Raw genomic sequence first — 17,038 nt, forward strand, 5'->3', positions numbered from 1 at the left:
TGTGAGGATATCTAATACACATATCATAGAGGGTCTTGGGGAAGTGAGATAGAGCAGGACATCATTTGTATACAATGAAATCCTGTCTTCCTACTCCAGAAACCAGCGCATACCGCGGATCAGTGGTTTCTGCGAATCCACCCTGCAAAAAGTAGCGGTGATAAAGGGCATCCCTGACGCGTTCCATGGCTGAGTTCAAATGTCGCCGACTTACGATTGTTTACAACAACCTGGGTCAGGGGATTGGAGTATAGCAGTCAGACCCAATTAACAAAGTGTTGCCCAAATCCCATCTTGCCCAACACTGCAAAGAGATACGGCACTCCACCACGTCAAACGCCATGGTGGTGTCTAGTGATACCAGGACTGCGGGCTCTAAGATGGTTTTAACTCTGCCTAACACACCATGTAGCCTGCGCAGATTTAAGGCTGTGTTACGGTACGGCATAAAGCCAGTTTGATCCGGATGGACCAATTTATCTATCACTTTAACAAGGCGCGTCGCCAGTACTTTTGCTAGAATCTTGGGTTCCGCGTTTAATAGTGATATCGGTCTATACGATGTGCAACTAGTTTTAGGTTTACCCTCTTTATGTATGACCACAAGGTTGGCTATTCTCTGATCTATTGGAAGTGTCCCCTTCTCTGTTTCCGGTCCGTGGAAGACATGGCTTAGCAGTTCGGGCTGGACTGTTCCCATGAGGCACAGGGTCAGACTGATTTGCATCTAGCCATGTCTGAACAGGGGTGGCAGAGTGGGCTAAAGAACGGTGATGGATTAAACCCAGATCTTTTGACTAGGTGGGAGTGTTTGATTTTTTTCAGATGCTCCGTCCATCACCACCCCCTTTTGTACCGCTTCCTCTAATTGCAGCACTTCATCTTCCGATCTCACTAATTTGTTTTGTGTGTCCTTTTTCCTACCCGTTATGAGGGAGATAGCTTCTCTACGAATAACCGTCTTATAGGCCTCCCACTGTGTTTGGGCAGAGGACACTGTTCCCACATTTTCCAGAAAGTGATGATCAGTGGATCGGACAATCTTCTTACGAATGCCAGGGTCACGTAAGTACCACGGATAAATGGGAGCAATTCTACCTGCATTTGCGTGGCCCATGACCATATGCATCCAAACTGTAGAGTGGTCTGATATGCCCCTACCCAAGTGTTGTATTTCCACCATATCCCCTACCGGTGTTGCCAGGACTAGAACATAGTCTATAAGAGAGACTCTGATGGGCACTAGATCAAAAAGTGTAGTGGGTCCTATCTGGGTTGGGCATCCTCCATCCATCCACCAGTCCCATGGCCTCAACAAAGTTAGGCAGCCATCATTGTGCAGGCCTAATGTCTCTCGGGGGTGATGATCCAGGGCACCAGACACCACTGCATTAAAATCTCCACCCATATTAAGAAGGCCCATTGGAAAGTACTGTCCCTAGATCTTTATATGTCTCATTCTGAAGGCCGGGGGGAACATAGATCGAGATAAATGTAATGATTAGGCCCTCCCACTGGCCCAAGAGCCCCACATATCTGCCCCGACTATCATACCAGATGGGCTGCACAGTAAGAGGGAACAATTTCTTAACTGTTTAGGAGGAGATTGAAAACACTTCTCTTCCTTAAACTCTAGTCCGCTATCACCCTCCTTTCCTATGCTGCCTTGAGTCTGCAAGCGCCAGGATGCCATTTAGGCGATAGATGCGCTTTACAAATGCAATAAATAAATAAATAAATGAAATAAATAAATAATACCCACTTCTCTGGAACCCGAGGTAAAGCCTGCATGGCAACCAACTTGTATCCCCCCTATTCATTGTCTGACACTTGTTTCCAATCAGAAGTGTTTCCTGGAGCAGGATAATGTCTGGGGCTTGTTGTTTGATATAGAGATGAACCATACTACTTTTAAGCTTGTCACCAATACCGTTTGCATTCCAACTAAGGACTTTAACCCCTACCTCCCACTGCACAACCATTTAGAATTACTTCCATGCGTTGCTCCCACTTCATGCCATCACCCTGCGTATTTAAATGCACTGATCCAAAACATAAAGAAAAAAAACAATTAACCAAAACATTCCCTCCAAACTACCCCCCTCCCTGCTTCCCTGCGTTCTGCCTGCCTGCCACCCCCTAAAACTGACTAACAGTAGAAAAACAGGGTGCATGATGCCCTCCCCCATCCCCTTTGTCCAAGAATACCGTCACATCACCTGGTACGGATAAATCAAAATGTCACCCTACTATGAGTGCTGAGAAGGGTCCAGAAGGGAGCAGTTGACTCATGATTGTGGCCATAGATCAAGTCTCGATCCCCCGTTTGGCCAGTTTTGTGCAGTGACTAAACAGAGCATCTCCCCCAACATTTAGGAACTCCCCTACCCCACCCCCCAGTTTCACCACAGCGCCAAGTGTATCACCGGTCAGCGAGCCTCCAGCCATTCCGCCACCGATTCTGGATGCTCAAAGAACCAGGCACTATCATCTGCCTCAACCCGGAGCCTGGTTGGGAATAGCATGGCGTATTTGTAGCCTTTGTCCCTCAGCACCTTTTTGATCCCCAGAAAGAAACAACGCTGCTTCTGGACTAGTTGTGTAAAGTTTGGGAAAATTTTTATTTTCGCATTCTCGTACTTCAAGGGCGGTCCCGCCCTGGCGTGCGGACTCCTAAAATTCGTATGTTATTGCGACGCAGGTGCCCTTTGTAATCATCTAGCTTGGATTCTGAAGTTTTTCGGAATGATTGCAAGTCCTTGATTTCCAGCTGTGGTTAGGTGTCATCCACCAAGCTCGCCATGGTGAGTTCTTCTTCATGTCTGCCCGAAGCAGGTTGACCTCAACAGTGTTGGCATCCATCTTATTTTCTAGAGCGGTCTTGATGATGCCCCTCCCAGGGGCTCTTTTGCATCAGCAACAGGTCCAGTGAGCCTCTATAAAACCAGGCTATTATTTGCCCCTTCGTCTGGTGTCCTAGCATAGTTGTTCACATTAGGGCAGCTGGTATACTTCAATGCCTGGAGGCTGATGTATTGCTCCAAGGGGGGGGGGGAGTTTACACAAGCAAAACACAGCTCCAGTCCAGAGTCCAGGAGGGGTAGGGAAAAGCCCCTGCTGCTGTGTGATGAGGATCTCGAGGTGACTGCAGCACTCACTGTGGCAATGATGGTATGTGGGTTGCAGACAGGATTCCCCGGGTTTCACTGCATTTAGCACTGGTTTTCACTATGCGTCTGCATCAGGCAGAGACAGGACTCCCTTGCCACCACATCCACAGACAGCGGGGGCTCGACGGCCGCAGTGGGTCCCCAGCAGTTCGCAGGCCTGACGAGAGGTGTCTCCAGATTATTTTACTTATTTTGGGTTACCAGTCGCTTGCCTGCCCCTGCAGCAATATGTCTCCCCCGTCCGCAGTTCACCCCAAGCAGCTGGCGTGCGACGCGGGAGAGAGGAGGAGAGAGAATCCGCAAATCACAGCAAGTTGGGTCGGTGGGACAGGCCGAGCAGTCACTCTGCCAGTACGTCCAGGACCAGACACTGGCACAATCCGTTTTCTGGTCTACGGCGCTCACTTCACATCTAGGCACCGGGCACACATGTGCCTACCTTGGGGCTCCTGAAGACGTCTCACACCCCCCACCGCCGGTAGCACGCCACACGGCATCTGATGTGAGGCTCGCCGCCTCAGGATGCGTCCGGCCACACTGTACTTTCGGCCGCAGCCGCCACGCAAGGTGCAGTCTGCTTGCCTTGACCAGGCCCAGTTACGAACACAGCCATATCTTGGCCGTTGGGCACTCCTCGGGGATCGCTGTTGCAGGATCTCGCCTTGGACCCCTTCTCCTTGAAGATTCCAGGTAAATAGTCTGGATATGTGTGACGGATATATGGGGAGTGAGAGGGTTCGGCGGAGCTACTCTAAGCGGCGGCCATCACGCTTGGCGGCTTAGCCACGCCCCCACAGATCCCGTTTTAACATCAGACACAAGCCGCTGATTGCATGAGATATTCATGACTAAGAATACGAGGCTCTGATAACTTTTTTCGTGGTATTTATTCTACCTCACCTGTGAGCATTGTCTCTTTCTAAATTAAAACAAAGATTCTAATCAAAGTAAAAACGTAAATGTCAATACTGTCCTAAGAAAGAAAAACATACACATTGAGCAGATTCTTTTTCAGACTGTAATTCATAAAAAATAATGATGTGTCTTGCATTTTAACACTGTCCCTTCTAACTCCAAGAGTAAAGCAGTGTACATTGTGGTGGTGTTGGTGGCAAGTACAGTACATCTGTAACTACCTTGATTATGGTTCATTTTGTGATCATTTTGTTCATTTTCTGTCAGGAAATGCAACCAAAAATATACCTCTAATGCTTACGTACTCGTTGGAGCATGGGCCTATTAGTGAATGGGTTTTGTTCAACTTCTATTAAGGGAAATTCTAAGAAGAATGTCTACAACAAGACAAGCAATTCCTGTTCAAGCAGCACTGCGACTAGAATTTGAGCCCACAAGCTCCTTTGTTAACGCAATGGCAAGTATAGTTTTCTGGGCCTATAATCTTCTCCACGCAATAAAAGACACCCTCAGTGATATACTGAAAAGGGAACTGATTGAAACTCCTATCAAAGATTTTACATTTATTTTGACCCTAAATAGATTTTGGTCACCTTTGATTGCAAGAAAGAATATTTGCTAGAGTAGACCCATGCACAACTCCTCTTTATGTTAAAGACTGCAATTCCCAGACAAAACCTCTCTTGTGACTTCACCCACTGCATGAATTTAAAATTTTATAAATCCTTTTCTGATAGAGTATAAGCAACCACAAAAAGTATGTATCCCTAACATTGAACCATAACATTAGGAGGGTAACCGCTCTACTCAGACTGGGTGCTCTTCCATTAAATGCATATAAAAGTCATTGGTATAATTCAATGAATAACTCCACTATACCTAATTTTTGCCAAGGTGGCTCATAAGATTTAAGACATGCACTTCACGTATGGCCAGCAGTTGCAGTAGCACACAATCATTATGTATCTGTTTTATATCATAGATTCAATATAACAGAGTTGATCCGTTGATTTATTTAAAAATGTTTCCTGAAAATTAATATTTGTGTTTCAAGTTTTTAAAATTTCAACACCATTCTTAAAAATGTTTAAAAAATATCTCTGTTATAAAATGGTACCTTGTCTCATAATTATTGATCTCATTTTGAGGTCTAAATTATTTCACATCTTTTAATATTGAGCTTTTCTTTAGATTTTGTAGGACATTATAAATAACATTAACAGGGTGCTAACTGACATCTTAACAAAGAAAAACACTGTTCAAGGTATTTTGGGAAACATTCTGAAATCCCAAGTCAAATGTGCCTTGTCTATATTGATTTATGCCCACATCTTTGTAAACAACAGATATTTATGTACTGTTAAATGATATGTTTCTTGTGAGTTATTTGCAACATTCAACACAGGTAGGCAAAACAAGATAACACATGGGATAAATTACCACCACTATAAATTACATATTACAATGAGGTGCGAGAGCTCTGGCTCCCATTCTTATCTCTGCCACCTTCTACCAACCTTTTTAAACATTCCTCCCTCTTCAGGAAAGTAGACCATGTACTAATCACACATAGACTACTAGCAAGCTCAATACAGGTTGCAGGTAAGAAAGTGCCCTGACAGTTATATAGTGAGGGAAGCAAAAGTAGTGGCTTGAACACTCTCACTATGGGTTGGAATTACACTCTGCTGCTACACAGAGGCAATTTTAGGTCTACTGCACTTCATCTTCCACCCATTGTGAAGGTGAACATTCAGAGGGATGGTGCATGGTGACATTACTAGTCATATTCATAAAATTATTACAGCAAGTTGGTGAATCATTTTCATATTACATCCTAAGTGCGGACATTAGAATTACTTACCTTTGTGGGAAGAAACTGTGTATTGCCAGAGTCACACTACAGAAGCAACCTAGAAGCACTAGTTGTAGGTGATATATTTGTTTTAAAAAAGTTAATGAACTGTTCACTGGCATTAATATTTCTTCTCTAATTACAAGGTGTTAAAATTCTTCTCCAGAACAAGGTGTTAAAATTCTTCTACAGAACAAAATATGAGATATTAAATCGATGGTGTATAATGCATTTCAGAATCAATTCATAGTTATTGTTAAGCCAGTGGATATCCTTGGGAAGCAATGCCATTGAGGGAATTAAACTTGAGCTACAGATAAACTATTCCACTTTGAATTTTGTTTGGATACAATGTTCAATTGCCTAGTACAACAATCAAGACAAGTATTAAAAGAGCAATTCATATTTTCAAAGGAGATTAAAAAAATCAGTTATATCAATTCAACTTCAAAATCATTTTACACCTACAAAGATAAACTTACAATATAGGCTGCAGCAAATATACAATTCATAATCCTGATTTCAGCACTTTACTTCTTAAAAACCAAGCCTCATATAAACATTTTGTGGTTATAAATACAACACAAGGACTGGTATCAAACTTACAATTTCTGTGGGGCATATTTACAAGCAAGTGACAGAGCACGGGTTAGCTCCAAAATTGCTTGTAGTTCTCTTGTTGACGCTGGTGTGCCCCCCCCAAGGGTTCTTCCGTCTCATTTCAACTGGAGTCTCTGCCTGTTTATATGTATACGGTGCTGCTACATCCCTGCTGGCGTTCATTTGCTTATTTTGTCTCGGGACTGAATGGGTCCTGGTGTTCGCTCCCCTGGATGTTGATGTTTTTTAGTATGTTGTGGTTGCCTTCCGTTTCAAATTTTTACTTTTTTTTATTTTTCATGTTGGTGTTTTTTAATATTATGCCATTACCTGTTTTCCCATTACTCTGTGTTGATGCCCTTCATTCCGAATATTTTTCTAATCCTGAATTCGCCCTTTGCAGCGCTTTTCTAAAAATCTCCATTTTCGAATCTTGATGTTCTTGTGTTCAATGCTGATGTTATTTTATTGTGGATGTTCTAAGTATTTTGACATTACCTCTCTCCCATTACTCAGCGTGATACTGTCCATTTCGAATATTTCTCTAACCTGAATCTCTTCATAAAACTTATTCTGCAGTAATGCAAGTAAATTGTGCATGCACACATGGGTGAATCGGACTCCGTTGCCTCTTCTAGCCTGATAATGAAGTGCACTCAAGCACTCTTCAGCTCATCCGAAACTTCACAATACACCACATGTAGGAAAGGTACGACCAGTGATCGCCGTCTGAGATACTTTTCTGTTCATAAACATGTAAACATTTCCATGGCTATGCTTGGAATCTGTGTCTTCTCTGTCTACTGTACGGAGTTCGCCATAGAGGACATAGGATTCCCTGTGCAAATGCATATTTTATTCCTTCTCAGGGAGAATATTTTTCACCCTGGAGAAATCCCTTCCCCTACTGCACTAGCAAATCCAGGGATGATCCATTCCTCTCCCCACCATGGAAGGGGAGTTATGCCAGCCCTTGCCATGTGGGGAGCAAATTTACAACCAGGGTGGAAAAGGGGTGGATCACAGTTTGAGAACGCTTACAAACATACATGTGTGCATGCGTTCCCAAACTTCAATAGGAGACCAAACCTTGGATGACCAATTTCCTGCCCCTTGAGTGGGAATGACAGTGATGCAGCTATCCACACTTGTCGTACACACACCGATAAATGGTTTTATGCCTGCCAAGAATTCTTTTGCAAATTTCTGGTAGGAATAAAACAATAATTCTGTTGTAACAAATTTACTATTGTGAATATTCGCCATTATTTTCACCTCTTGAATGTGCATGGCGACTAAAAGTGTGGGGACCGGGTTCATGCTTATTGTGCAATTCGGTGCTCACTTCTTGAAAATGCTGCAGGTTGTAATAAAAGGGGCAAAACGGGTTTCTAAATTTGGAGGCTTCTCATTTGCTGATCAATATTTAACCAATGTAATAGATTTTAATTCCGCAATTAATTAATGATTTGATTGAGGGTTAGATCTTGTTATTCATAACATCTTGACTTGTTCCAATGCCATAATCTAAACACAGAGCACTTTTCTTTTAGGTAATGAGACACTCACATATCCACAATATATTTTTCAGAATATTCTATAGTATTAACAGTGGTCTTTACATCTCCAGTCTTACTGAAACACTGCTGATCCTTTAATTTTGACTGACTCAGTACAATAAGTGAATAATAATTGGTTGATTGGTTTGGAATTGGATCATCACTGTAACCCATAAGCAACTTGAATCAACTCTGAAAAGTGCTAAAATCCTAGCCTCATCGAAGCAATTCACTTGGATTTTCCAGGTCGTACTTTTGACCAAAATCACCCCTGCCACAACAGATATATAAGACATGGTAATTAAGCAGTAAAACAGAATATCCACAAACTGAATTTGTATGTTGCAACTATGTACTTACGTGAATTTGTGGAGGGCGATGTGGAAGTCATAGGAGTCAAATTTAACTGAGAGATGTCAAAGTCATCACAATCATCAGATTCCTGTGCTGTCCCAACTTTATCAAAGTAACTTGAGAAGGCCTCTGAGGTACATGAGAGGGAAGGCTGGTCTGGCTGTCTTGATGGCACTGGTGGAGGATGAGCCATCTGAAAATCTCTAAACATGTCTTTACCCATTGTCTGTCCAAGCCCCAATGGACTTGATCGGATGAGATCGCTAGATGGTTGAACAGTAGCTACAGGAGTGCCAGGGCCTTGGAACATGGCTGCTGGAAAAGGCATTACAGTTTGTGTTGGCATGAATACAGAGGGCGGGAACTGACCAGCCACAGTTGGCCAAGGCTGCTGAATGTTAGGAATGAGCCCTGGTTGCGCCCACGCAATCTGTTGGCTTCCTTGCATCACCTGAGCAACCTGTTGACAACCCAAGACCATTTGCTGCTGAACTAATGGTTGCTGTCCCCAGAAAGAGGGCTGCACGGCTCCCATTGCAACATAACCTTTCAAAAAAGAAGAAAAAAGATTAGTGAGCAGAATTAATTTACTGAACAGTGAGATTTCCTAAGTGATATATTTAGCATTGATGCTTTTATGCAGTCAAGTGGTTGAGGTATCACATTAGTAAACCAGGAGGCTGATGCCAGGACACACAGATAGGATTGCCCCAGAGCATAAGCTAAGATATCTGTTTTTCATGGACTTTTTTAATTTCCCTGAATAACGGGAAACAAAGAAAGACAAGGTTTTGACTTTCATTAGTTATAGGAGTTACAACCAATCACTGTTGTTTATGCCATAACAACAGTCAAACGTGTTGCACAGCATTGTCTTACCAAATATTGTACTTTTGTCAGTATTCACTAACATTTTTCATTGATGGTGTTTTCAAATAAAAGAAGTAGTTACACGTATTATGAGCAAACAGATTTTATAGAAGTAAGACTGTATTTAAGAATAAGGCATAGGCTATGTGTGTATAATGGGTTATGCCCATTTAGTAATGTAATCCCACTGGGTTTTTCGCTTTCTGACTGCCCAGTTTTGTACTTTTTTTCTGTGAAGGCGTCATCCTACCTGAGTCATACTCACAGTAAGTTCAGTGGAAATGGATTGAAAATGTGTATGGTAAGGCCACTGCGGTGCAGCTAAGGTAAAAATCTTGGGGCTGGCTATGTGCAAAACTGTGAGCACACATGTGTAGGCTAAGCATATGAGACTACTGTCTAGTTCAGCCAGGTGTCTGTTTACAGACAACCTGTTGCAGAAGAAACCCTTTAACATTGATGCTGACCTTGAGACCGTCCGGTGATAAGAACGCTTTACAAGAATATCTGACTTGACTTGACTTGACCTGATGTAGAAGTTATAATGTAAGTCGGCATTCATGATGTAGGTACGTAATCTTCAATGAAAAGTTTGAGTGCTCACTGAAGTATACCTTATGGGTAAAATCTGCACCATAGCACATTTTTGCTAGCCCTAGAGATACTGTCAATCAATCAGTCAATCAATCAATCAATAAATCAATCAATCAATCAGGGGTTTATATAGCGTGACTACTCACCTGTGAGGGTCTCAAGGTGCTGGGAGGGGGGTGCTGATCCATCTGGATGCAAGGGATAAGTTGAGGAGCCAGGGCTTGAGAACCTTCCTGAATTGAGTCAGCGACAGGGATTGCCCGATGTGGAGAAACAGGGCATTCCAAGTCTTGGCAGCGAGGTGGGAGAAGTATCTTCCTCCAGTTTTGGTCTTGTCGATCTGTGGGTCAGTGGCCAGAGCCAGTTGGGTGGAACAAAAGTTTCTGGTGGGTACGTGGAATGAGAGGGCCGGCGGTTCAGATATGCAGGTCCTGCATCGTGGAGAGCTTGATAGGCATGTGTAAGGAGCTTGAAAGTGAATCTTTTGTTGACTGGAAGCCAGTGGAGTTCTCAAGGGTGTTTGGTTAAGTGGCAGTGGTGGGGATGTTGAGGACGAGTGTGGCTGCGGCATTTTGAATGTTCTGCAGTTTCCTGTTGAGTTTCTGGCTGATGCTGGTGTAGAATGCATTGCTGTAGTCGAGTTTGCTGGTGATGATTGCGTGGGTGACCATCTTTCTGTATTCTGTGGGGATCCATTTTAATTTCTTTCGAAGCATTCAGAGCGTGTGGAAGAAAGATAAGGAAATGGCATTGGTCTGGTGGTTCATTGTGAGCGAGGAGTCCAGTATAATGCAAAGGTTACATGTGTGGTCCGAAGGGGCGGGAGAGTTCCCAGTGAGGCGGACCACCAGGAGTTGTCCCAGGTTGGGGGGGGTCCCAGGAAGAAAACTTCGGTCTTGTCTTATTTGGCTTGAGGCGACTATCTTTCACTCGGGTGGCAACGGCCTTCATCTCGCTGTGGAAGTTGCTTCTGGTGGATGTGGGTTTATTGGTGAAGGAGAGGATCATCTGGGTGTCATCAGCGTAGGAGACAATGTTGTGTCCATGGTTCCTGCGGATGGCAGCGAGGGGGGGCATGCAGACATTGAAGAGGGTGTTGCTCAGGGAAGAGCCCTAGGGCACTCCTCAGCTGATCTCTGTAGGTTCTGAGAGGAACTGACGTATCTGACTCGCTGTGTTCAGCTGGTGAGAAAGGAGTGGATCAAGTCCAGGGACTTGTCGCGGATGCCAGTGTTGTGGAGTCTCGTGATTAGGGTGCGGTGGGAGATTTTATCTAAGGTATTCGAGAGGTCCCGTAGGATGAAGGACACACATCTTTCATGATTAATGCCCTATTTCTTACACTACTGTATTACAAATTCTGAAAAAACTGTAAGAGTTTCATTCAAAGTTTTGAATTATTCCAAAGTGAAACAACAGCAACAATTTTTTTAAATATCTCTTTCTCAAATTGATACTGAACCCTTTATTTTGTACCTGTATCACTCACAACATGTATTTGGTCATTGTTTATTTTTTAAAGATTGAATTGCATAAATATCTTTCAATAATAATTATTGTTATGACTTGGTAGAAACATTAAGGCTCTCATTCCAAGTTGCCGCAGAATATTGATGTGGTGTTCTTCATCCAGAATTACCAGTGCACTGGAGATCAGTTATTCTGAAGTGCAGTGGTATTTTGACTTGCACCCTGGAAAATTAGTGCATTCCCTCCCATCTCAGAATGAGAGCCTATGTTTTATGTGAAGGGTGGTCAACATGCTTTATAATTAATACTCTGCTATCAACTTAGAAATACTCCAAGTAGAGAGGATACTCATGATACGGGATTTTACCAGTGAACTCCACATCAAGTACAGCTCTCTGCAACAAGCACTTAACTCACTGAGCTGTCTTACTAGTATAATCAAAGACTTCAAACTGTGTATACTTTTAATCTTTTATTGGAGGAGTCCCCACCAACTTAATAAAACAATATCTTGCTAGGTCAAAACATAGTCCACTTTGAAACGTGTGATAATGCCATGGAGTCCCAAACAACATTAAGGTGAAAAGTTAACACAATAAATTTCCCGAAACAATTCAGAAACATTAAACAAGCTGAATAAAACAAAGAAGGTAACCTTAACTATGAACACATAAGGATTGATGGATAGTCATAGGTCCTAAAAGAGAAAATGAAGCCCTGGGTTCCCATGTTTACAATTTCCTGATCAGACAATAAGGGCACCATTAAGGGCCTGGTTATGAACCGGGTAAAGCAGTAGCCCAGAAGGTTTAACAGTTTCACATGGATTTTACCATGCGTGAATATGCACCTTGTAAAACCTAAGGAAGCTGCTCAGTGGCAGGGGTCTTGGGAACAGGCATAGCCAACCCCTTCCTGACCTTCACAGACATCATGGGGGAGCTGACCGCACTCACCACGCAAACTCCAAATGCTCCAAGAGTGGCCAGCCTTATCTTCATATCATCAGCAACAAGTGCTCCGGGACAGATTAAGAGTAGTGGTAGACAGAAACTCTGCCTTTCCCCCAGCTACCACCTGAACCAACACTGCCCACCCTCCACCACACCCAGCAACAGCAATGCCAGGCCAAAACCGCAACCAAAAGAGGGATAGAGCACATCCCAAATACAGAGACTGACAGCGCGCAGCCCTGCCCAGATAACATCACAGGTAGCAGACAATGTTTCCACTGTCCATGCAGGACAGTACCCTGCATGCCACCCACACCTTAGATATCAGTCCTACCACTTCACCACCATCAGCCTGAGGCCTAGGCCAAAGAACAAGACCTCGTGCAAAGATGCACCAGCAGCTACCTCTACATAATTGAGAGCCCCTTGTCAACCACCAAAATCCTTTCCCCACAATCTCACTCCCATTATCCACCTGATACGAGCAGGTAGTAAATAGGAGCATTAAACTGCCAGAATCAGGAGAACAACAGAGTTGTATATTTATCTGTATCTTTACTGTAGGACAAAGTTGGCAAACTTTGCCTAGTTTGAACTGTTTGCAGTATTTTCCAAAACTGGTTAACTCTGCTTGCAACATCTGTTAGCCATTATAAAACCCCTTTCTCCAATAAATAAATTTGCAGGTGAGAATTCTCCAGGTAAAATAATTTTGAATCATTTTCCTCAAACAACCCTGCATTTCAAAGATTTCTTTTCAAATTTCTTCATTTTAAAACTTCTCAAACTTCATGAAGTCTTTCTGAAGTTGGATTGAAAAAATCTTTGAAACTCACATTGCTATCGACAAGCAAGTTATTCCCCAAATCAATCATCTTTTGAGAAAAGGACATGATTTGAATCAGCCTCATTCAACTATAAATCCCAAAAGCGTACACTGCTAAAATGAAAGCATATTAGATAATGATCTTTATCTTAGGATCAACAGACATATAATAGCCACTTAGATTCGATTTTCAATATGAATCCGGAGACAGCAAAAGAGCAGACTGTCAGAGTGCCATACGAATATCTTGGTGCATGTTACCAATCAATAGCGATAATTATCGCTATTGCTTGGTTAGAGACAAAAATTTACCGCTGAGCTGCGGCGATTTTTATCGCAAATAAACCTTGGTATTACCAAGGTTTATCGCAAATACGATAAAAATCGGCCGCAATGCATGAATATTGCTGAAAAGTCAGTGATATTCATGCATTACCGAGCTAATGCTCTTAGCCATGTTATCCACCTCCCATTGGATAACATGGCTAAGAACTGCTCAGGGCAGGTGTTAGCTTTTGGAGATATTCGCGCTTAGCCTATTAGCTCCTATTACCAAAAGTTGGTAATAGGAGATAGCGATGTTAGCGACTGTTTCCAGTCGCTAACATCTTGGCACGCCCACTTTGCATGTCATTAGTGAGGGCCCAAGTGGTGCCCAAGATGGTCGCTATCTCCTACTAGCTGTCGCTAACTGGTGTTAGCGACAGGTAGGTAATAGGGAGATAATTTTATCTCCGCTTTCTTGGCTTTTAAAGCCAAAAAAGTGGAGATAAACCCCCTTGATAATATGCCCCTGCAAGTTTTAATTTATGAACTGACTTTTTGTATGCCTTAGATTTTTTAGAAATGGTTGCTGAATCAGTGAATGTGAACATTAAATCAATCATTCTCGCAGTAAAGTTCGTCTTTTGATCCTCTTGATTATGTTTGCTCTTTTTTACTCAAACAAAATCAGTTCGATATTTTTGGATGTAGGTCGTGCTCTGTTCATCAGGCATTGCTGTGTAAAAATATTCTGATGGTGAGCAAGACAAACCCCTATTGATCTCTTTGAGTGTCGTACTGTCTGCTTTTCACCATACTTACATTGAATTTGGATATTCTTGCTATGTATGGCACTCATAGAGAGGCTCTATTAATCATTTCAGTTTCCGAATTTCATAAGCTTCTGATATGACACAGCGACAGTCAATAACAAAACTGTTTAACGGCTGTTGGAATGTTATAAAGACCTTCATGGCCAAGCTGACAGGCTGTCCCTGAGAGCCAGTCAGTGCAGCTCTGCTTGTCTGCTTTGATGGAAAGCAGAAAGCACAGCTGCAGGAGGGGTAACGAAGGCAGAGAAGGTGGTGGAGGTTGGTCAAGCATGGCAGGTAAGTTTCTTTTTAACCTTTAGGACAGGGATGCATAACAGAGGCCATGTTGTGTATGCCTCTCCCATTACTCCTCTGCCACTGTGTAGCAGTTGAAAGCAGGGTCAGATTATTTTGGGGGCCATACATACCATAAAATTATTTAATCATTTATTTATCAAGTTTGCATAGCGCAAACTTGACCTGAGGGTATAAGAACGTGTTACGGAGTTAGCACAGCAGCAATTGCAGGAGCTACATACAGAGTAAATAAAAGTAAAAATACATAGTAACAGTATATAAAAGAAGAATACTTCAGACAGTAGTGTAAGTGCACAATATAGTTTGGTGGTAGTTATGGTAGGGTGTTGTGGAGGCAGTAGAAAGACAGATTTTCCCCGTGGTAGAGATGCTCAGAGATATTTAGAGGGTGAAAGGTAGGAGCACCAGGCCAGTCTGATAAGTTAGGGGGGGGGGGGGTTAGGTATTTCTTGAGAAGAACCTTTTTCCTGAAGTGATGGAAGGATTGTTTGTCACATAAATCCTGTGGAAGCCAGCTCAATTTTCCAGGAGCGTTCCCAGAGAAGAAGGGTGTGTGAAATGTTTATTTCTTAAGTTTGTACCGAATCAGGAGCAGAGTGTTAGACCTTCGAATAGGTCTCTTGTGGCCGTTTGATAGATTTTTGTGAGGTATATTGCTTTTCAGTGTAGAGAGCTATGTGGGTAAAGCAGGCAGTTTTGAATATTCATCTTGTCTTGATTGATAACCAGTTGTGTTACTTGAGAGTGGGAGTGATGTGTTAAAAGTGACTCCGCTGCATGGAGTGTAGCTTTCAAAGGGATGAGATGTGTTTTTGGAGGGCCTGTGATTGTTGCATTACCCTAGCCTAGCTTTAAGAGGATTAAAGATTGCACCACAGTCTAGGTCTTTGAGGGGGATGAAGGGTTTGATTTGTTTAAGGTGCTTTAGTGTGTGGAAGGCACTTTTAGTTGAAGCATTAATATGCTCTTTAATGTTCAGGTTTCTGTAAAGTGTAATCCCTAGAGATTTGACAGCGCTGGAGACAAATAATTTGCAGTTTAATGAGGTGAGGTTGTTGAGCCAAATATCTACAGAAAAAATATCTACAGGAAAGGACTTTTCTTTTGGTTGAATGAAGAGTTTGGTTTTGTTGAGGCTGAGCTTAAGGAGGTTGGTTCAGAGAAGAAACAAACTACTGAAGGACAGTACCATTGATGCCTGCATGCTGTGAGAGGGTGTTTAGGAGGATGTCATGGTTGATGGTATCAAAGGCAGCCGAGAGGTCAAGGAGGACTAAGAGACATTCCTGGCCATCATCCAGCGATCTGAGAAGGACATCAGTGATGTTCAGTATTGCAGTCTCTGTACTGCAGCCTTTCCTGAACCCACATTGGTAGGTGTCATGCAGATTGTATTTATCAATTTGGAAGCACACAATTTGCTATAGCTTTGGCAAGGAGATGGAGGTTATTTAAAGGTCTGTAATTGTTAAGGTCATTTTGGTCGGTGTCTGGCTTTTTGATGAGGGGGGAAACCTGACCGAGTTTGAGGGAAGCCAGCATGGAGCAGCTCGATAAGGAGGAGTTAAGGATTCTGGTTCATGTGAAAAGATGATGGGACTAAGATTTTTGAGCAGCGTATCAGGAGGTGGGTTGGATAGGTATAATGTTGACTTCATGCAAGCAAGTAATTTGAGGAATTCTTCCTCAGGGATATAGTCGAATTCAGTCCACATGCATAATGTTTTAGTTGCAAGGGGTTGAGGTTGTTGTTCTGGATTGCTGAGGGGGAAATATAGGGAGACAACCATTAGTAGAAGGTAGGGCCCTTGGTGGGCCCTCTTCGCTAGAGAAGGCAACTTTGGTGTAGGGTTGGGAGAATGATGGGTCACATGAAAGTTTGATGTTAGTTATTTTTTTCAAGGAAGAATTTTGCAAACTCCTCACAGAGCTTAGTAGAGTCATTAATTGTATGTTGGGGAAAGAAGAGGTTTGCTGTTTAATAATGTTAGTGAGTTATTTAGGTCTGTTCCAAGAGCTGTTAAGTTGGGCTTGGAAGAAGGAGGATTTTTCTCTGAAGATGTGTTTTTGTATTTTAGGCGTTCAGTTCAAAAGGAGCGAGAGATTTGTTACAGAGGGTTGTTGCCTTCAGTTTCTTTCAGCCAATCAAAGTTTTTGCATCTCTTTTTTAAGATCTTTATTAAACCAGTATCTGGAAGGAATACTTCTGGATTTCTTACGTTTCAGAGGGGTGACTGTATCAAGGAGCTCTTCCATTTTTGTGTCATAGAAAAAGTTGAGGACATCCACAGAGGTGAGGTCAGGTGAAGGTAGAATTTGGGACCTGACTAATGTTTCTAAATCTCCCTTGGGGATTCGATGTGCGTTCCTCACTCAGTGCTTGGGATGGATAGTTTAGGGGTGGACCATAGGCTGGCTGACATTGAGATCAAAAAGAATTAGGTGGTGGTCAGTCCAGTCGGTGGGTAGGACAGAGTG

The 17,038-nt window shown here is 42.8% G+C and overlaps 1 protein-coding gene across 15 annotated transcripts in view; it reads right to left on the reverse strand.

Annotated features, from left to right (window-relative positions):
• Window positions 1-17,038, reverse strand: part of DAB1 (DAB adaptor protein 1) — a 1,411,149-nt gene that overhangs the window by 19,101 nt on the left and 1,375,010 nt on the right. For all 15 annotated transcript variants that reach the window (XM_086952885.1, XM_086952858.1, XM_086952877.1 and 12 more), the window contains one exon: window positions 8,460-8,999. In XM_086952885.1, coding sequence (XP_086809011.1) covers window positions 8,460-8,999 — 540 coding nt within the window. The remainder of the gene's footprint in view (window positions 1-8,459; window positions 9,000-17,038) is intronic.

Source organism: Lissotriton vulgaris, chromosome 1_1 (genome assembly GCF_964263255.1).
Source record: "Lissotriton vulgaris chromosome 1_1, aLisVul1.2, whole genome shotgun sequence".
Taxonomy (NCBI): domain Eukaryota; kingdom Metazoa; phylum Chordata; class Amphibia; order Caudata; family Salamandridae; genus Lissotriton; species Lissotriton vulgaris.